At 46.1% G+C, this 21360-nt stretch overlaps 4 protein-coding genes across 8 annotated transcripts in view; 2 read left to right on the top strand and 2 right to left on the bottom strand.

Annotated features, from left to right (window-relative positions):
* sctr (secretin receptor) overlaps positions 1-3482 on the top strand; it is a 4142-nt gene extending 660 nt beyond the window's left edge. The window contains exons 3-13 of the mRNA XM_068719811.1: positions 111-221; positions 621-727; positions 942-1051; positions 1142-1274; positions 1354-1507; positions 1611-1671; positions 1783-1852; positions 2172-2263; positions 2539-2677; positions 2879-2920; positions 3023-3482. Of these exons, the coding sequence (XP_068575912.1) occupies positions 111-221; positions 621-727; positions 942-1051; positions 1142-1274; positions 1354-1507; positions 1611-1671; positions 1783-1852; positions 2172-2263; positions 2539-2677; positions 2879-2920; positions 3023-3208 (1205 nt within the window). The 3' untranslated portion in view covers positions 3209-3482. The remainder of the gene's footprint in view (positions 1-110; positions 222-620; positions 728-941; positions 1052-1141; positions 1275-1353; positions 1508-1610; positions 1672-1782; positions 1853-2171; positions 2264-2538; positions 2678-2878; positions 2921-3022) is intronic.
* Positions 3483-3804: 322 nt separating this feature from the next.
* Positions 3805-6279, bottom strand: LOC137879182 (acyl-CoA-binding protein-like). The gene is made up of 4 exons (XM_068719815.1): positions 5836-6279; positions 5438-5555; positions 4407-4469; positions 3805-4307 (listed from the first exon to the last, which is right to left on the bottom strand). Exons 1-4 carry the CDS (start codon positions 5839-5841, stop codon positions 4222-4224), a joined length of 273 nt encoding a protein of 90 aa, XP_068575916.1. The 5' UTR covers positions 5842-6279; the 3' UTR covers positions 3805-4221.
* Positions 6280-6360: 81 nt separating this feature from the next.
* The window catches only part of steap3 (STEAP family member 3, metalloreductase), a 105922-nt gene continuing 90922 nt past the window's right edge, over positions 6361-21360 (bottom strand). Inside the window, exons 3-8 of one of the 4 annotated variants that reach the window (XM_068719804.1) lie at positions 11800-11880; positions 10777-11013; positions 10167-10433; positions 9544-10068; positions 9274-9435; positions 6361-7554 (exon numbers count right to left, since the gene is read on the bottom strand). In XM_068719804.1, coding sequence (XP_068575905.1) covers positions 7267-7554; positions 9274-9435; positions 9544-10068; positions 10167-10433; positions 10777-11013; positions 11800-11880 — 1560 coding nt within the window. In that variant the 3' untranslated portion in view covers positions 6361-7266. The other 3 variants (XM_068719806.1, XM_068719807.1, XM_068719805.1) reach the window with 3 other exon arrangements.
* c1ql2 (complement component 1, q subcomponent-like 2) lies at positions 17220-19963 on the top strand. 2 transcript variants are annotated; one of them, XM_068719814.1, is made up of 3 exons: positions 17220-17388; positions 17422-17826; positions 18440-19963. In XM_068719814.1, the coding sequence occupies exons 1-3, from the start codon at positions 17242-17244 to the stop codon at positions 18617-18619; spliced, it is 732 nt and encodes a 243-aa protein (XP_068575915.1). In that variant the 5' UTR covers positions 17220-17241; the 3' UTR covers positions 18620-19963. The 2 variants fall into 2 exon arrangements, with proteins under 2 accessions (XP_068575915.1, XP_068575914.1); XM_068719813.1 differs by having other exon boundaries at positions 17220-17826.

A 21360-nucleotide genomic window follows, 5' to 3' on the forward strand; every position in this document is an offset into this window, starting at 1 on the left:
TTATCCTGCATCTAAAACATCAAATTCGATCACCACATTTGTATAGAATCCAAGCAAATGAAGTAAACAAAAAAAAATAAGAAGTTGTGATTTATGTTCCATGCATGAAGAAAACATCAGCGTACACTGTAGGGGGATGTGGGATGACCTGAACTGCTGGCCACCTGCTTCTCTTGGGGAAACTGTCTCTCAGCCGTGTCCGGAGTTCTTCACCTCGGATGGTGAGATACCACACACGTACAAACAAACATTATCCATTCCACATTGAACTGGTTAATTATTTGCCAGGAGGCTGAATTGTTTCCTTAAAGAACTGAGGTGGATTCCCCCACCTCCTCGTGGGTCTCCATCCAAACATTCAGCCATAAAACCGTTTATGTGGAGTGATGAAGATGATGGATTTCATGGTAAACTATCTGAAGAACCAGCTGTTTATTGAAGCACCTGAAGAGAGAAAAAGCAATGGTTTTGCAGCTTTTTACTGTGCAATAAATCCCAAGTGTGTGAACAAACCAGTGACCAGCTGAAATAATAAAAAACAACAACATCCTCATAAGATATACTTTCCTAGGATACTCAGACAGCAATAACAGACGCAAGATTTGCTTGCCATTTTGCAGGTAAAGTCCACCGCAACTGCACCGCCAGTGGCTGGACAGACCCGCTCGTCCCGCATGAAGACGCATGCGGCTACACGTTCAACGAGACGCTCCACTTTCTTGGAGAGGTTGGTGGTATCCGATATGCACACAGTACCTGAAGTTCATCCAATATAGACCTCTATAAAATCCTTTTAGATGACTATAACTCAGATTTCTATGCGCACTCATGTCTGTGAGCCAATGGGGAGAGAGTAGCATGAACTTGGCACACGCCCCTGAGACCGGTCTTTGAGTCTTAGATGCGGGTGATGAAGTGACGCTCTCCTTCCTCTTGTTCAGCCCTCAGATGCCCACATGTACTTCTCCTACGTGAAGACCATGTACACGGCCGGGTACACTCTCTCCCTCATCTCCCTCTCCATCGCCATCACCATATTCTGCCTGTTTAGGTGAGAATCACTTCTTTGTGAAAGGCATTGGCTGCATGGCTCATCCCTGAAAACTGAGGGATTAAACGGTGATTGTTAACGTCTCTTCAGAAAGCTGCACTGCACCAGGAACCACATCCACATCCAGCTGTTTGTCTCCTTCATCCTGAGAGCCATCTTCATCTTCGTCAGAGACTCTCTGCTATTCACCGACGAAGAGCTCTACCACTGTGACTACTACCCGGTGTGGACGGACACTCTTCTTCTTGTTGTGCCCCTTTGATCTACCACATGATTAACACACCTTCCCTCCTGTGCGGCAGGTGGCGTGCAAGGTTGCGCTCATGTTTTCCAACTACTCCATCCTGGCAAACTACAGCTGGCTGCTGGCGGAGGGTCACTTCCTCTTCACCCTGGTGAGCCGCTCCTTCTTCTCCCTGAGGAAACACCTTGCCTGGTACATCGTCCTAAGCTGGGGTAGGGAGACACATTAACAGAAATCAAGTGCGCCCCTCTCTCTCTTTACAAATACAGACTCTTGTCTTTTTAGATTGACCCACGATCTATTTCCATCCCACAGGCTTACCTTTGATTGTCATTGTCTCCTGGGGATGTGCCAAGTATTTCCACGAAGACGAAGGGTATGAGGGTTAAACTAGTGTTTCACTCGTTCATTTGCAGTTACGAGATTATTTAAAAGGTATTTATTAAGTGTATGATGTTAAAATGATTTCTTGTTTTTATTGCCATAGCTGTTGGGAAACCAGGAGACATGAATGGATTTGGTGGATACTTCGAGTGCCAGTCCTTCTGACTATATCCGTAAAAACTTTAAAAACATTATCAAAAGTTGTTTGACATATTGAGAGACACACGTATTCACCTTCTCGCCCAGAGTTAGACGAGATGATCGATACCACTCACGTGCCAAGTTAGAAGTAACAGCCAGCAGCTGGTTAGCTTAGCGGTTTCCCCATTTCCAATCTTTATGCTAAGCTAACTGGTTGCTGGCGCTAGCTCCATATTCAGCATACATGATTGATCCCAATCTTCTCATCTAGCTCTTGGCAAGAACGCAAATTTCCCAAAATGTCTATTTGAGCGACAAAATGGCCTAACGACGGTGTTTTAATCATTTCAGATGAATCTCATCTTTTTCTTGGGCATTTTGAGGATACTGGTGAACAAACTCCGAATGCAAGATGCTCAGAGGAATGAATTCTGCCAGTATAAGTGAGTAGAGATCACCACTACTACTACTACTACTACTACAGCATATCTGTTTTGTAAATTTGAAGCCGGTAGTGGTTTACATATGAAAACGCAGTGTCTTTGAGGGATGGGAATATATTTTACATAAAAGGATGAGATAAAGACTGGTCCTATTTGCTAATCCCAGAAAAAGTACACATAGGTGCAAATACAAGGACACTATACAATAGGTAAATGCCTGGAAAAGTCTACTTTTTATTGTTAAAGTTTAAAACTTTCCCTTTTTCTTTCCCCAGGAGGCTGATCAAATCCACATTCTTTCTGGTGGCTCTGTTCGGTCTGCATTACATCCTGTTTGTTTTCTTGCCCGTTGAAGTCAGCAGCTCGGTGTTTAAGATATGGACGTTCGCCGAGCTCGCTCTGTCCTCCACACAGGTACATTTGTCGCATGTATGAGAGAGAGATAGAACGTCCGATCAGTGACAACCCTACACTCACTGACCTCTCTCTCTCTCTCTCTCTCTCTCTCTCTCTCTCTCTCTCTCTCTCTCTCTCTCTCTCTCTCTCTCTCTCTCTCTCTCTCTCTCTCTCTCTCTCTCTCTCTCTCTCTCTCTCTCTCTCTTCCCATCACCGAAGGGTTTTGTGGTCGCCGTGCTCTACTGCTTCACCAACGGAGAGGTAAGAACCGGTCGGCCAATCGGAGCCAAAAAAAAACATAAAGCTCCAAAGTTAAAGTGTGAAGCACATTTGGGATTGAACGCGATGCGCACATTTTTCCAGGTGCAGCACGAGTTCCAGAGGAGGTGGCGGAGGTGGCGGCTGACTCAGCACCTCCCCAGCCGGCGGCGGCAGCATCACGGCTCCATCAGCCACAGCGGGTCCCCCCACACACAGGTATCCCTGCTGCCCTGCTCTCCGGGCAGTCCGACAACCAGCGGACTCCCCATGGATACGGTGGAGATGTGACTCAAGTGGCTCATTTCCTCACCGATACATAATGGATCCTAGCTGAGGGCCAAATAGTGCACAGCTGCAGCTTGAGTGTTTAATACTGTCAAATGCGTATTTTTCTAATCTCTAGTGTGTTTTTTATTTGACGACATGAGGATGTGAAATAGCTGGAGGGCTTAGACTACTTGTTTGTAGCGATTGTACTGAATACTGTCAGAAGATTAACGTGGAAATGATTTGTAAATGTCCAGAAGTAACAGAAAAACGAATTAAAGGGGCGCTGCATTCATTTAGTATCGCACCATGAAGTTCTGAGGACTTAAAGGACACAGATTATAAAAAAAGACTGGTCCATATTGATTAAGTAGAGACCAATAGATCCTGCCTTTTTGTCCCCAGTATGGTTAAAGCTCCCAAAAACCCCACTTGATCCTACATTTCCCATCATGCAACTCAACAGCATCTTTTCATGAATGTCTTTTAAACTCAATGCCCCTAATTTAATTTGTAACGCAGGTTTCCTGTTAAAAAAAAATAGGACATTTGGCCTCAGAAGTTTCTTAGAGGACATCAGACACAAGTTCAGTCTGATAGGTGTTATTGATAGCCAGTCCTGTGAACAGATGCTCTTTATTTAAACCCGTTCTGTCCGTAAACGTACATTGTATTCGCACTTAAAAGCAAAGTTAGACATTTTAGGAAACGCATCTTTTCACGTTCTTGCTGAGAGTTAGACGAGAAGCTTGATACCACTCTTTAATGTCTGTACGCTAAATAGGAAGCTAGAGCCAGCAGGCGATTAGCTTAGTTTAGCATGAAGGCTAGCTGGGGGGGGGGGGGGGGGGGGGTTCTGCTCTCAGCAAGAAAGCAAATCAGTGTCATTTTCCAAAATGTTGCTATTCCTTTACTCCCAATCATGTCCGACAGAGTAATAAAGCAGCAAAGAGTGCAGCAGTGTGTACGATCTGTTCTACATGGTGTCCAATAGTTTCTACTGAGAACAAGATGAGACACGTGACATTGAAAGGCTACATAACTTGAGAGAACCCAAATCTTTTCTTCAGGTCCTCCACCAGGTCAATGTAGGCGGTCATTGCTTCTTCTTTGGACAGACCTGTCGGTTAAAAAGCAAACCAGTCGGTTTTTGCAAAAGAAATAATCGGTTTATCCATTTCCATATCCTATTCTTTTCATAAAGTTCTATAAATCTGACCTTTCCGGTCTTTCCATGCGTCCCATTTTCCTCGTCCTGCGATGTCAAAAAACCCTGGACGATCTGTGGACGTAGAAGCAAATAAACCATCAAACACTGAAATGACTGAAACTTAAAGTACAGCAAAAAATGCACCCATGTCAGGCTATTATCATTCCATTCTACAATCAAAAATAAGGTACACAAGAAGGGTTTTATAGTCTGATTCTGTTACTTACTACTTTTTAATTCTACTAGTTTCAAACAAATGAAGAATAAGTAAATAAAGGATTCTGCATTTCACCAATTATCGTCTTTGAAATAGAATTGGGAGATAAAAGTTAAACAACAAAAAAGGTGAAAATGTTCTTAAAGGATTAAATAAAATGAATCAAAACATTCCCAGATAGGGGTGGGGTTTGGACTCCTCACATTACATCATTGAGATGTATTAATGCAGCATTCTACTGTTGTAGTTGTAATTAAAGTAAAAAATTCGTCACTGAAATTGAATGCAGTAGAAGTTGCACTAAATGGAAGCACAAGTACTTTAAATGTGTGATGTGGGTCGGACAGCGTTATCGGCTCACACTGACAGATAACACACAGAGCTGGTGGGACTTCATTCTCTGCTCATCGGAAGTAGTTGTTTGCTGCTATATTCATATTTTGAATAACTTCAGCAACTTTAATTTAGCATGTTGCTCATTTATCCATGCATATTTCATTTTATAGTAACATATATATATATATATATATATATATATATATATATATATATATATATATATATATATATATATAAAAAAGTAATGTATGTAATACTTTTTTCTTTTTTTAAATAAATGGCTTTATGTCAAAGGATCACTTCTGGGATGGTTCACAGAAAGACGCCTAACTTGTTGGACCTCATTCCTTCCCTCCCCGCCCTGCTGGGAGTCATCCTGTGCACAGAAACCGGAGGACTCGGAGCGAACGAGTCCTTCCTTTGCGTCTTGATGTGGCTTCCACAGCGGTAGAAACCTCAACAAAAACGGGCCGCAGAGACTCACCTATGTTGACATCGCCGACCGTGGCCTGCTTGTATAAACCATACACTTCTCCCAGCACTCCGTAGCCGGGTCTTTTGTCCAGCACCTTCACCTCCTCTACTGCTCTTTCAAAGGATTCCTGGCAGCAGAGAGAAACACGAGCTCACGCAGAAATCTAAAAACTGGTAGAAATGTTGCGTTCTAAAAAAAAACAGACTTACTTACGATTTTTGTTCTAGTTAAAATGACTTATCGCCTCATTACATCTACACAAGACTTTATACATGTAGCTAAGCGGAGCTATTCCTGCTCTGTAACAACCTCCCTGTGAATCAGTAAAAAAAGACAACTTAACAGTACCTTAAATCTTCAGTGTAACATGCTAGAAGAGGCTCACAACTAGAAGAGATAGTACTTACATTCATGACTGCTGAGAGAAACTGACACGCCTTGCTGCTGCTGCTGCCACGCTTTTCAGCCGGTGCTCGTCAGACTCGTCCTGCGGCGATGGCCTTTGTCTACAGTCGAGTGGGAGGCGGCTTCTGAAGGCCACGCCGTCATTAACTGCTTACGAGAACTTACGATTCTCTAATTGATAATGAGGGAGCAGTACAATGACTGCTTCATATTCAAGATGAAACCCAGAGCAAAATATTTAAACACATTTGGTGTAAATATGCGATAGAAGCTGTGACTTGTATTCCACAATAATCGTACTAATGTTACCTTAAATTCATTCAGACTGAAATGAGATTAAAAGAAAAATCAGGCCTTCAGTTATTGAGAAAATAAGTCATGTGATCTGATTCTCAGCCACAAGATGGCAGCATCCACATATCCAATGATGTGATGTGTGACTGTAATCTTTAAATAATGAAGATGTTTTATTTCAGCCATCTACAAATAAATCTATTCTGTGAATAAAATACTGGGGGGAAAAAACGGTTGTAGAAAAAATGTTTTATTTTTTTGTATTATTTTATTTGTTCTAGAAATTTTGAGTTCTTTACATTCATGCCTTTGAGGTTAGAAACTCCAGTACACTACTGCGGCATTTTGATTTAGATTCATCTACTCATCACGTAACAGAGAAGGATCTTTGGCAAAAACACTGAACTGAGAGAATACAAACCCATAAGGAAACAAATATGGCTGAAAACACGCGCGCTCATATTGATAACAGTAAAAAAAAATTAAACAGTTTGATAACAGCCTTTTTGCAAGTCATATGTGTTCTGATCAGCACAACACCAAATGGTAACCATGTTTAAAGAAGAAACTTTGTAACGACTTCTCCAAACTAGACAAAGCAAAGCAGCACGAAGCAGCTTGAGACTCTGGGTCTCCAGTTCAGAGATGACACCTGAGTGAGGGACCGTGCACTAATGAGGAGGAGGAGGAGGAGGAGGAGGATCGGAGTCGGACATTCTTTGGAACACTGATTCATCTTGTCTATTCGCTCAAATATTAACTTATGCAAAATTCTGTTGAGCTGCTTCAGTTGCAAAGTCTTCAGCGGGTTTTGCATAAAAGAAACCAGAAGCTGACGACGTTCTCATCAGTTGACGTAACAATAAATTAAAGTAAAAAGCACAAGGACCAACTAAACACTTGTTAGTGACTATGCATAGTGCAATAAGGTTGACCACCACGGCTCTACTGGTCAAACTTCTCTAAAGGAACTACCAGCTAATTTGTAGTAAAGACGCTCACGCGTCACTGAGATCTCTCAAAAGGCCTCAGAGAGGAGCCTTCACTACATTCCAATGGTGTATAAATCATTCATCTCCCGTGTGACCTGCCGTTTATATTCATGAGCGCACACGTACGGAGCGTTCCGGTCTGGATCCTCACACGTTGCTCGACTCCTCCAGCCCGTTGCGGCAGCCGTCGTCCGGCAGGGCGAAGCGGAGGTGCCGGCTCTTCTCCCAGCCGCGGCGGATCCGCCCGAGCCGCTGGGCCACGCAGGGCGCGAGGAGGGCCAGGCGGCCCAGCAGGACGGCGGCGGGAAGAACCACGGCCAGCAGGAAGGTGGGGGGCATCAGGAAGCGGTACTGGGCCGGGTCGAAGGCGCGGTCCCAGCCGAAGAGGAGCGTGTGGAGGGTGGCCGCGGACAAGGCGCAGTAACCTAGTGTGGACTGCGGGAGGCGAAACAGGGAGGTCACCACAACAATCGTCCTCCAAATATATGACACACATGGTTTAAAAACATGTCTGGGATTTTCCCTTAAAGTGACTCGTCTTCAGCTCACAGTCCAGCCAGTCCACTACATTACATTAGCTCACTGTGTTACAGAGCCCGAGGAATCACACTGACCTACCACTGACCTGAATGAACCCCACCAGTGTGTGTGTGTGCGTGTGTGTGCGTGTGTGCGTGTGTGCGTGTGTGCGTGCGCGTGTGCGTGTGTGCTATATAATGTACCTACAGGGTAAGCCAATTAAAAAAACCTCCCAAGGTTGAGTTGGGTAGAGGCCATGGGGTTAAAAATGGCCTCATTTTTTCCTCATTCACACACTAACTGGGCAGAGCGGATCATAACTGTTTCCACTTGACAGGAGTGATGACGTTTTCTATTGCGGTGCTGTCAAATACGGGAAGGGGAACAGCAGAGACTTTTTGTGGGATTTGTTGACAGTAACAGCAGGTCTGAGATCAGGGCATTAAGACTCACGCACGGCACATTTTTGACATTTCTGTGAGCTAAAACTCGTCACAGGACGGCAATATGTGGTATTTTACGCAATGCAGTGACCACTGTTTGGGTTGTGTTGCACACAATTACTACAAGTCTTAACACAAAATACGATGCTTATCATTCTGACGTCAAAATCTCACACAGCACTCCAAACGACATCATCGCAATCACTTTTAAACCAGAAGATAAAAATAAAATAAAATCATACATTGTTGCATTTTACTTCTCGTCTTTTTACATACGATCCAAGAGCTGTAAACATGAAGTCATATGGACAACGAGGAACTGCTAAAATACACAGACGTGTTTCACAATCGCTCTGCCTTTACAACAATTTCAGTTAGTTTAATGTGTTTTTTAATTAAAAACGCACCGGTTAAGTGGACGATGTTCTGCCTTTAGGGGCTACGGCAGATTCTTAGTGTGTAGTTGGTAAATCGCGTACGAGGCTGATGCTCGAACACACGACACAAACATGCCCACGGGGCACGACAGATAACACCCATGAACACGCTGTGCTGCTGCTGCTGCTGCTGCTGCTGCTGCTGCTGCTGCTGCTGCTGCTGCTGCTGCTGCTGCTGGCGCCGGATCTAGATGCAGAGAGGGTTGCTTTTCAACGCGCCGGCTGTCGGGCACACGGCTAATCTGACGGCCGCCGGATTAGCCGAACTGAAAGATGAAAAGGGGACCACCGACGGGCCGCGAGCGCTTGAGAAACGGAGGATGCGAGGAGGAGGGGGGGGGGGTGTTAATGAGCAGCAGAGAAGGAGGAAGTGCGTGAGTCACGACACTCCTGATGGCTTTGTCACAGCCAAGTGTTTAACGGCAAATCTGGGGCAGCTGCAGGAGTGCCGACGCAGTGTTTGCATGTAGGAGACGTGGCGTTCATCTGTCGCCGCATCAGCGCGATGCCCGAGCCTGTATGTTTATGTGTCAAGTGTCACGGCTGGCAGTCTTTGGTCGTCAGTCTGTATTAATCCCATCTGACTTTTACCCTGCTGCGTCCAAGAAGAATAGAAACCCAGCCTTGTGGCGGTCTATATTTATAGGAAAAGGGGCATTCGGGGAGGAGGGTGATACTAGATACTACACTTCTTTATGTAACTAGAACTGTGTGTGTGTGTGTGTGTGTGTGTGTGTGTGCGTGCGTGTGTGTACCTGTATGAAGCTGAACTCCCTCCAGTTGATGGTGTTGGCCACCGAGGGCAGCGAGGTGACAGCCAGCAAGGAGAGCAGTCCGAGGGCCATGATGCCCGCTGACAGGTACAGCTCCATCCTCCACACCTCCGCCTCCACCCACACGTCCTCGATCACCTTCACCTGGGCGTCACACAGTAAACAACTGAATCCTTGTTGTGTCCAGGGTGGGGGTATTTAGCGTACACATTATGTATGTAGCGTCAACCAGGCTTTGCGTCTTCCCCTCACCTGTTGAGCAGCGATGAGCAGCTTGAAGCGGACGGACTTCCTCATGGGGAGACACAGGCTGTAGATGGCGTGCAGCGCCGCGCACCAGAAGCTGCACAGCCCCAGCTGCTTCCTGCTGGTCAGCCACCGGTCCAGCCAACAGGGGAAGCGGTTGTACTTGGTGCCCCACCACAGCTGGAGGAGGGCGGCGCACAGACCGGGCAGGTAGACCAGCGACAGCATCACCAGGGCCACGGCGGGGAGGGTGACGTTGACGGTCTCGATGGGCATTTTGTAGAAAACGCTCTTGCCCGCCGTGACGTAGGGCTGCAGGACGTCGCGGAGGAAGTTGTACACGTAGAAGAAGGCGAACAGGGACAGGGTGCAGAGGACGGGGACGCGCCAGGAGGGGAAGAGATAGAGGGGGAGGTTTTCGATCTCCAGGGAGGAGGAGAGGAGGCCCATATCGACGGGGACGAAGCCCATTCTGCGACAGAGCTGCATCACCGAGCTCTTGGTCTTGCTATTGTTGCCACACAGGAAGATCTGGAGAGAGAGGGTTGAGAAATTCCCTAAATCTGGAAATCCTATTTATTTATTTTTTTTTAAAATCTGAACCACAAGGGGCAGCCGATGTATCCTACCTGCCTGTTTCCATCCCGAGGTCCCATCTGGAGCGTCCAGGCCGATATGGTGTTGAACCCTTTGACTACAGAACTCTCCGGGAACAGCTCGGCCAGCTGCTCGGCGTTCGAAGGCCCGACCCGGTTGATTCTCAAACCATTGCTGACATCCACCAGCGTCTTTCCTGCTAGTGTGGGCTTCAGCTCCACCAGCGTGGAGTGGTGCTCCGGGAACACCGCAACAAACACCACGTCTGCCTGGCTGGCTGCCTCCACCTGGGACGTCACCTGGAGGACAGAGACAGAAGTATTCAAAGTACATGACCACAGGAACATCATAGTATCATGTGATCAACTAAATTATACCATACTACACTGTAGTATGATATAGTATGGTTTAGTATAATACAATATAGTGACTGACAGTGTGACGATAGAAAGAGGAAACTTAAAAAAAACGTGTCAGATTACCCTCTTTGTTCTGTAGTACAATAGATGTGTATCTATTCAGGATAATAACAGTGATCATGCCTCATGGGTAAAAAGACTAGATATATAATCATCACCATTGGGAGAGAAACCAAAACACTAATTATGTGGCGAGTGTGAATGTGAGTGTCGGCGTCGTCACCTCGGCCTCTTCGGGGAACAGAGCCGCGGAGCGCTTGGGGTTGCGACTCCCCACCACCACGGCGTAGCCGGAGGCCACCAGCCTCCTGGCCAGCGAGCGGGAGAAGTCGCCCGTGCCCAGAATGCCGATAACCGGGGCGCCAAGTTCAGACGCGGAGGCCTCGAGGTGCCGGGAGCCTTCGCCTCTGCCTCGGATTAAAGGCCGCGCCATCTCATCAGGCATAGTGCACTGGTGAATCTGCAGAGACAGGACATTTGTTTATGTAAAGCCATTTTACCTCAGCTGGTTCCTAAAATGCACAGTCAAAAAATAGAAAGGGGAATAAAAAGCAGAGCACGTTTAATAGGACTTTGGGATATTCACTTGTTATTTACTGCTCTGATTGTTAGGGCTACACCTTAGAGGCTTGCTTTTGGAAGTAACAACATACTTGAATCATGCAGCTCTATTAGCCATGTGTCTGCTCTAGGATTCCCATCATCTGTCTGAGGACAGGAACTCTATGGAGGGTCTATCCAGCTGGCACAGAAAACTGGATGCCATGATATTAATATAACAACCACGAAGATTTAATCTGCCAGTCTTCCTTCCGAACTCCACAGTTTAAAACCAATACAACGTGCGGCACTTACATTAGCACTGGAAATAGGACAAATGTACTTTTTTTTATATCTGTGCTGCTTTTGTAAGTCATCCAGTCACGTGTCGAGTTCACCAGAAAACCGCGACTCTCCAGAAACAGTTTCAAGTAGCCCTAACCCACGAGCGAAATACAACTTAATTGCAATAAATCCACACCGATAGTCTCCAAACAGAAACACGAGTTGACGCCACCTATCTTGTTGTCCTTGACTGAACTCGTGGAAACGTTTCCTCCGTATAAAGTTCCTCTCCTCAACGAACAGGACGACGCAGGTAAACACACGCGGACGTTTGGATATAAACGAGAGCTTACCTGACACAATTTAGCTTGTTAGAACTCACAAGGCGATATTTTGAGCTACTTTCAGGGACTTTACTCACCCCGCTTCTTCTCTGAGGACGTTTCTTCCTGATAACGTAACGTGACGCGCATGCCAACGCCCCGCCCTGCCGCGGCCGCGCCTCCGCGTGCGTGAAGAAGATTAACAAAAAAATACATAAAGAGAGAGAGAGAGAGAGAGAGAGAGAGAGAGAGAGAGAGAGAGAAAGAGAAAGAGAAAGCTATGTAAATACTATGAATATGATCCAGGAGTGTATTACATATTATATAACAGACTGTTTACATTAAACAGTGGTTACAAATTGCTTTACACCCAATACAAATGTATAAAGACATAAAGAAGAATGTGTCCAATATGTTGGTTTACAAACAAATATTGTGAATCAACTTTCTGTACTTTGTGTTTCATGATAATTCACTGTTGGCAGCGTGCAAACGCGCAAAAACTAAGATGCTGAATGAACACTTTGCTGCTAAACATTAACATGTGTTAGCATTGTGATTATATTAGCACACAAAAAAGAAAAAAAGATGTTAAGTGTAGTCATTTTTTGTTATTGTCTCATTAGACACAGACTTTTAATTGCAGTTTCTCACTGGACTCCATCTGCTGCTGTCGGTGTGTTTGATAAACAGGCCGTGGGATTAGAACGAAGAAAAAAAAAGAGAAAAAAGCAAAAGCGCGTTAAAAAGATGTCCGGCCGCGGGCCATACGCTGTCAACATGACTTCATCAAGTCTGCCTTTGCCACTTGCAAAAGGTTGAACCCCTCTGGCTCGAAGCACTGCATCAGTGTCACCACACACACACACACACACACACACACATACACACACACACAGTGCCTGCATGCCACCCTCTCTTTCACTCTCTCTAGGCCATGGCCTCGTGTTTGTTTACGACGCTTAAAGAAGCTGTATTTCACATTCTGAACATTAATATAGCGGCAAACAAATATTTGCTATGTAAAGATATCTAGTTATATCAAACCTGAGAATGAAGTCGCTCTCAGAGCGGCGGCCATTTTTGGGTGTAACGCTACGAAGCGTAGAGCGCTAGAGTAGCGTTAAATGAGTACAATTTAACAACGCAATGCTTTACCCACGCAGCATAAAAAGCATAGACAAGCACATTGCCGTCGCAAGCTGAGTGACATCTTTGTTCGGCTCACTGTCTGTAACCCGTGTAGCATTTAGGTAGCGTGGAATTAGCAAGATAGCTAGCTAGCTAGTGGGGGGCTGGCTAGTTGGTTAGCTTGTTAATCCCGCCATGCTTCACTGGTTGCAGAAAATGAGGGCAAGCTTACTACCTAGCTAACTAGCCAGATACGTCTGCAGCACTTCACGGGACTGGTGTGGTCGTAACCATAACACTTAACAACAATGGCCATTTTCTTAAATATCTGTGCTACTCCTATTTTATTTGTATGGTCAGCACTTTTGCCATAGTTTGCGCCGTTAGCGCTGCTTGCACCGTTAGCTGCTAGCCACCGGCTCGCTGCCACCATGTTGAGAGGCAACAGAAATGCTCCCAATCTGGGATGTTGCACCTTTAAGGTCACAGTCCTTGACATACGTATCTAATTTGGAGTTTTTTCATTCATAGGTATCGATTACTGCCGTCTCCCGGTGCGGTCACCCATTAATCTTTCAAGTGAAATCAATTGAGGTTATTCTGATCCGGTGGGGACAATTTACTACTCTCCCTGAGGCAAGCCTGGTGATCTGGGTCTGAAAATGTTAAGCTAACAAATAGTAGCAGTGGCACACAGCAGGGTCTCTTAACCTTTCCTTGATGCTGTTTTAAAGGTTCATAGACTATCATTATTACCCCGGCGATCACAAAGTCGGATGGGAAATTTCGTGTGAGAGAAGTGAGGGCCCGGTCGTAGACGGTTAGCCTGAGGTGGACAGGTAGAGCCATGTTAGCATCTGACAGGGCTTCACTGTCAAAGCATTACATGGAGGAAGACGTTTGTTTCTGTGCTTCCAAGGGCGGAGGTGTCTTCGGTGCTTCATCGGGGATTAGGGACACATGTTGAGACAAGCGCTGATGCTGCAGCTTCTCACCGCTGCATCGTTGTGGCTCAGTTAAAAGTTTCCCACAGCGAAGTAAACACAGTATACGGTAATTCATCACGCAAAAACAATCATCGTGATTCAAGTGAATCCAGCACGGGAATGGCGGACTCCGCCACTACCAATAAAAACTACACAGAGAGAGATTATTACTGAATGGCTACAGGAGAAACAAAATGCCCCAAATAGTATAAAAACAGGGGTTTGTTTAATTTTGAATGCTGGACTTTTACATGTAATATCGTATTTTATTTTACTGTGGTGTCACTATTTTGTCTGTATTTGGTTGTGCCTTCTGTACTCCACTCTCTCCATCTTATAATACAAAAGCGCTCAGAAAACGGTCTCCGTGTTTCAGCCTTTTACCTGAATGGATACAGTTTAATAAAGTCCAAAGGCAAGCTGGCGATGGACTGATTCACTTGTCTCTCTTGTGACACAGCAGCCGGCCAACATGCGGCTTGATTAGACGTATGGCAGGGCCGCGGGGCAGCTTGATCTCAGCAGCTGCAGCGCACAGTGTGGACAGCGTGTCGTGCGGTGGCTCACCACGGCCTAAAGACACAGTTCACTGTACTAACCCCGAGTAAAGGTCACCCGCGTACAGCCGGGTGAGTCGGGGAGGGTGATGTTCTCCGAGTGCCTCTCTGCGCTCGTATTGTTTTTCGAGGATGACCATTGTCGTCCGCTGTGGATGAAGATTCTAAATTAATTTCCAGCTTCGTCGGGGCTGTCCTCAGATTTCAACACCCCCCCCCCTGTGATTTTCACCTTCAGACATGAGCAGCCCGGCTGGAGACATGTTCAGTGGAGTCAAAGCTGAGCTGAGCACGGGTTGAAAATTGCTTAGGGGATAGGGGGTGATGGGGGGGGGGGGGGGGGGTTCTGCAGTGTGAGTGTGGGGCTTCAGCTAAGCCTTGTCTCCGGGCCCTGAAGATTTCCCAACGTCACCTTGAGCTCTAAAGCCTCTGCTGTGGATGTGGGGCCTGTGCTCCAATTCCAGGTGCTTAGCTCCCAACCCGCACTTTTAGAGTATTTCAGGTCCTTCATGTGGGTGGGTGGGTGGGGGGGGTGATTGAGCTCCAGGGACAAAATCAATACACGCTTTTTATTTTCAATGATCAAATGCTCTCTTCACCGAGTGTCTCAAAAGCTCTTTGGAAACAACCAATGAGAGGCATCGCTTGATAGTCTAATTACCTCCGCCATAGAGGTTGTTTTCATCCCATTTTCACGAAACGTGGTAAAGGGTGTAGGATGGGTCAAGGTAGAGCCCATTTAGTTTCGGAGCGGATCCGAATCACGAGGCTGCCCCCACACGTTATTTCATTTCACTCATTGAAACGGCCTCGGTGGAGTTCTCCCTTCAGCTGATGTGCTCATGAACCGCCGCTAGAAGTGCACGGTGGCCTCACTGGGGGGGAGAAAAAAAGAGAAAAGAGGCTAACGAGGTATTTAACACACATTTGTATGCAATAGAGTAATGATTGCCTGTGCACAGGGGGAATATTAATTTTGCCGGAGCATCAAAATTCAAGGCCCGTGGCTCTCCACCTCGCGGAACAAGACATCAAAAAGCGTCTCCTGCAGCTGGGGAGCCTGGAGCTGAAGGTGTGGACAGCCGTCAGACATCTCCGCTCCATTTCCTATATGTATTATCTGCTAACCCCCCCCCCCCCCCGTCTAAATATGTGAGTGTGTGAAGTGACCAATGCAGTTGGTCATTTCACGATGTCACCACGTCAGTGAGCCATCAGCTCTGACCCCTCGTGGTCCGAGTCAAATATTTGGATGTATTTACTTGCTGCCATCACAAGTTTAAACTTGTCTTTAACCTTTATTTCTTAGTTTTTATATATTAATGCTAAAAATATATTTTTTAATATTTCATTAATTTCTGTGTTGATTTGTCCATTATAGATGGAATATAATGGATTACCCAAAAAGATTAAAAATACAAATACATTTTCGACACTGACTTATGATAATATGTGTGGATGGGTTTGACATAAATCCAAATCCTTAATCTCACAACTGAAGAATTTATGGATTTGTTTCCAAAAGGGGAATGGGTGAATACAATGTATGGTAATATTTGACCTCTAATGTATTCCACCTATAAGAAAACATAAACCAGCTCCACACCGTTGAGACTTATGAAAATAAATATGCAATCATTTGACATTTAAGGCTATGTATATATGCATGGAGTGATACGTTCAAGTATCCAGTATTATCGAGATGTTTTCTCCGCATGTAAATATGTGGGTGTTCTTCTGCTGAATGCATATTTTGTGCAATCTTGAATAACAACTGCGCGGACTTTAAACTTTACGCACCGGCTGTACCTCTTGTCAAGCCCGTGGAAACGAAACGGAGCACTTCCTGTTGCGCATTAAAACAATAAAACATTTGTTAAAATTCAGTTTATAAGTCTAATAATCATGTCTCCTGATATTCATGTTTGGAAGTTAGCCTGCAAGAGTCTACTTAAGTAAAACTGCAATATACCACACTGGAAATACTCAAGTCAAATATCAAATGCAGAGATATTACTGATAGTGAATTATGCAGCACGGCCACTATCAGCGTTCAACCTTGGATCATTATTAATGATGCACGGTTGAGGTGCAGCTCATTAAACCGCTTCATGCTGATGGGCATCATAATGCATATTTTAATAAACTGATCATCGTACAGAGTACAACACCTCCCTCAGTATCGTAGTGGAATAGAAATATAAAGCAAAAGGCAATACTCAAGTAAGGTACAAGTACCTCTAAATGTGTACTTAAGTACTTGAGTAAATGCAGGCAGTGGCCTTCTGACATCTGACTGCAAATTATAAATATGAGCCAGACAATGTGCAGCCACCCATCTTAATGAATGCTTATTAAAAATGAACTTCCGCTTTGGTTGTGACCCGCCTGGCTGACAGTGAACACCCTCGTGTCCTTAAACAGCAGCAGACCTGAGTGTCTGCTTTAAATTACTCGGCTGATGTCTTTCTATTCTTTATTCATAAGCGCCACCACCCGTCCCGCTGTTTTAATTTGAAGGCCACCTCCCCTTATCTTCCGGTCTTCTCCTCGCTAACTTTGACAGCTGGACCGCAGCTGGACCGCCCGCTGTCCGCGCGCACCTCTCCATCCAGCCAGGACGCGCTGCCCCGCTCCCCGGTCACAGCCGCTGCCCAAGGGGCTCGAAGCCGCCAATTAGACGAGCCGGGCCGAGGGACGCGCACTTCATCAACTTGGTCTCCATTTCTTTTCCGTCGTCCTAAAAAGCCCCCCCCTGTCCACCGTCACAATTCCCCCCCAGAGAGGCTCCGCGGGTTTCCTGTCGTGCCTCCGTCCGCGAGCCGCGCGGAGGAAGTGGTCGGTCTTCCTGGTGACCGCCGTCGCGATGGTTCTGCTGGCTCTGGCCGTCGCCGTCCCGCTGCTGCTGCTCCGCGCGCCCGAGACCTCCGCGCACTACTACGAGATGATGGGCACCTGTCGGATGGTCTGCGACCCGTACACCCCGAAGCCGGGGGGCGCCACCGCCATGGAGGTGATCCAGAACGTGAACGGCGTCGCTCCGCAGCCGCCCATGGCGCAAGGGAGCCGCGGGGAGCCGGGGCGACCGGGCAAACCCGGCTCCAGGGGCCCGCCGGGAGAGCCGGGACCCCCGGGTCCGAGGGGACCACCGGGGCAGCGCGGCGACGGCCGACTCGCCTTACCCGCCGGTCCCGACAACGGAGAGGCGGACGGCGCGAACTCCACCGCCAACGGTTTCCGGATCGCGTTCTACGTCGGCCTGAAAAACCCGCACGAGGGATACGAGGTGCTGAAGTTTGACGACGTGATCACAAACTTGGGGAACCACTACGACGCGAGCACCGGGAAGTTCACCTGCCATGTGTCCGGGATCTATTTCTTCACCTACCATGTGTTGATGCGGGGAGGGGACGGGACCAGCATGTGGGCCGACCTGTGCAAAAACGGACAGGTGAGTGTCGATGACCCGGGGGGGGGGGGGGGGGGGGGGGACTATGACGTATTAAAACTAGCAGAATGTTGTCAATTAATTTTTTTGAATAAGGGCAACACAACATTCCAGAGTCATTACGCTCAAAAAGCGCACGGCATGGCACGAGGCTTGATCTTTTTTATTCCCATTAACACCATTTATATACTTGCATATTATTAATGTTCAGAAGTAATGGTTTCATGGTAACATCGGTGATAATTCTGGTCATATCCGAGCATGTGTGCACGCTCTGTTTGTGTGCGCAAACCCCCCTTTTGGATGAGGCAGATGTTTACAGCTGCAGCTGGATGAGGGGTCAGATGATCACGTCATCAGTGGTCATTAAAGATGCTGCAAGGGGGATTAAATGCAAACATGCATAAGCGTCTGAGTCAAATATGATTTATTTGATTTATGCTAGAGTAGCTATAGTGGCTTTAACCTCTAGTTTACCCAGCATTCCCTTTGAGTGTCTATTTTTACAAAGCTGCACCACTGCTGTTTTCCTTTGCCTCTCGGCCATACGTGAACTTTCTATTCCCTCGTCAACTCATGAAGTCTCGTCCCATTTGTCCCCCCTCCCCTCCCCCAGGTACGGGCCAGTGCCATCGCCCAAGACGCCGACCAGAACTACGACTACGCCAGCAACAGCGCCGTGTTGCACCTGGACTCCGGGGACGAGATCTACGTCAAGCTGGACGGCGGCAAGGCGCACGGCGGCAACAACAACAAGTACAGCACCTTCTCCGGCTTCATCCTGTACCCCGACTAGATGGCGTCTTCATGCCGGACGGTACACATACAGCAGCGAGAACTGTTCCCATCAAAAAGTCCAACATGTTTTGTCCTCGTTTTTGAAGACACGTCCCGCGACACACAGGCTTATCTGCAACCGTTATGTTCTGTTCATTTAGCAAAAGAGACCTTTTCGTATATGTGTTTGATTTGACTGGAGTTCGTCTGCTCCGCTGTCACCAGAGTACGTGTGTCACTACTGCAGACCTACAGTATCACCCCGAGCATGCTCCGAGCTGAGGAGGCATCATTCTTAAGTTCCTTTGACACATTTCCAAAATACTTTAGGGGGGGGAAAGAGCTCAGCCCCAGAGCGGGCTGCTCACTGTGTGTATTAATGGCACCTAATATTTCAGGCTCGAGTGGCAACAGAAAGAAAGGAGGAGAAAAAAAAGAAATCAAGAGATGAACTGAACGTCAGATCAGCGCTTTTGGACCTAAGGCCCGGTCACACCAGTATTTTAACACAGGGACATTTTCATGGTGACATAGTGTATTCTTTTGCGGTAAAAATACATGCAAATTTTTCAACTTTATTGAACTTCGCACCGATTTGCACCACAGACCCGACGGTAAACGGAGAGCCGAAGAGTCCAAAATGTGGGAAGCTTAGTAGCGTCCACTGTTTCACTAAAGAGACGTGTTTTGCAGTAGTTACGAGACAGGAGTCATTAAAAGAAACACAGAACTTATCGTCCCGTTAGCGACTTAGCCAACGAGCTTGTAACTGACAGTCAGTAAGCTTGCTAGCTTGTAGTCAAGGCTGTTAAATGAAGGCCGCGGCATCGTCTTTGACCTCAGGGGTGCTATGGGGTATGACACAAGCTCAGAAAGCTACTGTGGCTGACTAGTGCTATAGCATGTTCTCAGCTGGCTAGCATATTAGCCATTAGCTTACCAGCTACAGTAATTGACGTCATCAAACTTCTACAACCAAATATTTTGTGTAGGTGTGCCTCTTGCTGGTGCGACCGGGCCTTCAAATGGTTACAAAAATACTGACACACGAATTACCGTCATTCTCCCGTAATATTTATTTATTTGTTATCTGCCCAAAAAGTAAGTGCATCATCAGCATACATGGCAAAACAGGGGGGCAACAACTTAGACAGGAACACTGCGCAACCGGATAAGCCGGACCTGTTTTAGGAGACGCAATGAGCCGAGATGGTCCGATGAGGTCAGAGGAACACATTTCTAAACGCATTAGACACGCCGCGATGAATCCAGGCCTCCTCGAAAAGGCCGCGGCGAGCAGAAATCGTGGCGCTTCGAGTCGTGTTCGGTGTTTCACTAAATAACCCAGTAACCACAACATGAAAGATACAAATGGATGTCTTGCATCGATATCGAATCAAATAAATATTGTTTGACAAAAAAGTTGGCTTCGTGTGAACATGTCTGACCAAAAGAATCTAAGTGTTTCGTGTTTGATTTAATATCAGAGCCATATATATACATATATATATATATATATATATATATATATACGTATATATATATATATCCGCAGGCTGCCTGTCCAAATGTGTTGCGCTGCATTGTAGCCTACAGTTCGGGTTCCAGGTGCCTCCCTGAATGTCTTTTGCTCGGCTGCAGCTTGCAGACATTTGTGGTCAGTGAGCCTCGCTTAATGCAGAATGCATCAAAGTCAACAGATTCTTATTTTAGTCATTGATCGACAGATAATGAATCTGCAACTGTTTTGATAATAAATAATGATGCCGCTTGTCTTTGTCATATTATAAAGTAAACTGAATGTCTTTGTGTTTTGGGCTGTTGGTCGAACCAAAACCAGCAACCTAAATGTGTCACCCTGGGCTCTGAGATAATGTGAGGGGCATGCTTTTGATATTTCTTCTACTAAATATGAAAGAGATTAATCGAAAAAATAGCCAGCAGACATATGGATAAGGAAAATAACAGTTACATGCAACCCTCGTGCTAAATTAGTACGAGGAGAGGAGCTGCGTCAGACTCTTTTATATATTTTTAACATGCATCTCTCAGCTATAACCAGTGCCTCTGGAACTCTAATGCTCTTATTTTGAAGGACAGCTTAGTGGCAACAGAGAGCAGACTTTTAGCAAGAGGCTGTCTGGGTGAGTCCTCAGCAGGAGGAAACATAAATAACATGCGTCTCTTCAGATCGTCTCAGACGTGAAGCCCGGTGGCTGCCGGCTCCTTTGTTTCACTTCTGATTAACTTGTATTAAGATTTGCAAAATGCTTTACCAGACTCAAACATGGCTGTAAGCCTTCATTAAGATGATGGCTGTTTTGTGTGTGTGTTTGATTTTTTATTTATTTTTTTCATCCCATCCCCCCCTCAGGAACACACACAAAACAGCTGTTTACACACCAGCCCTGTCAATTTAAATGGAAATCATGGAAAACAAATATTAGCATGCCTGGTTAGATAAACCTCTATTAAGGTGTTGGCTTATTCTGCTTTCTCTACAAACGGGCTCCGTCCTCCTCAGAGGGGACTGTGTTCTTCTGGAGCAGTCGAAAACAAAAAGAGGTGGATAGACGTTTTGTTTTTTTGACAAAAATGGTTCAGTTTATGTGCAGATACGGTTTCTCGAACCTCCACAACGGAGGTGGCGAGTTCAAGGTCAGCGTGAGACACAGAGACGCGTTTATAGGGAATACAGCCGGATGAAATATACCTTTAAGTTAGTTCAAGGTATACCATGCAGGAAAAAAAAAAAAGATC

Source organism: Cebidichthys violaceus, unplaced genomic scaffold (assembly GCF_023349555.1).
Source record: "Cebidichthys violaceus isolate CVI_PGR_0920_01 unplaced genomic scaffold, fCebVio1.0.p SCAF_24, whole genome shotgun sequence".
Classification (NCBI taxonomy): Eukaryota; Metazoa; Chordata; class Actinopteri; order Perciformes; family Stichaeidae; genus Cebidichthys; species Cebidichthys violaceus.

What these genes read in the sequence shown, in the direction of transcription:
- LOC137879182 (XM_068719815.1), bottom strand. An exon ending in GGTCGGCGATGTCAACATAG is followed by an intron (nt 4,470 to 5,437) that starts GTGAGTCTCTGC and finishes CTACGTCCACAG; the next exon opens with ATCGTCCAGGGTTTTTTGAC. An exon ending in CGCATGGAAAGACCGGAAAG is followed by an intron (nt 4,308 to 4,406) that starts GTCAGATTTATA and finishes TTTAACCGACAG; the next exon opens with GTCTGTCCAAAGAAGAAGCA.
- c1ql2 (XM_068719813.1), top strand. Translation starts at nt 17,242, where the DNA reads ATGGTTCTGCTGGCTCTGGCCGTCGCCGTCCCGCTGCTGCTGCTCCGC. An exon ending in ACCTGTGCAAAAACGGACAG is followed by an intron (nt 17,827 to 18,439) that starts GTGAGTGTCGAT and finishes CCCCTCCCCCAG; the next exon opens with GTACGGGCCAGTGCCATCGC.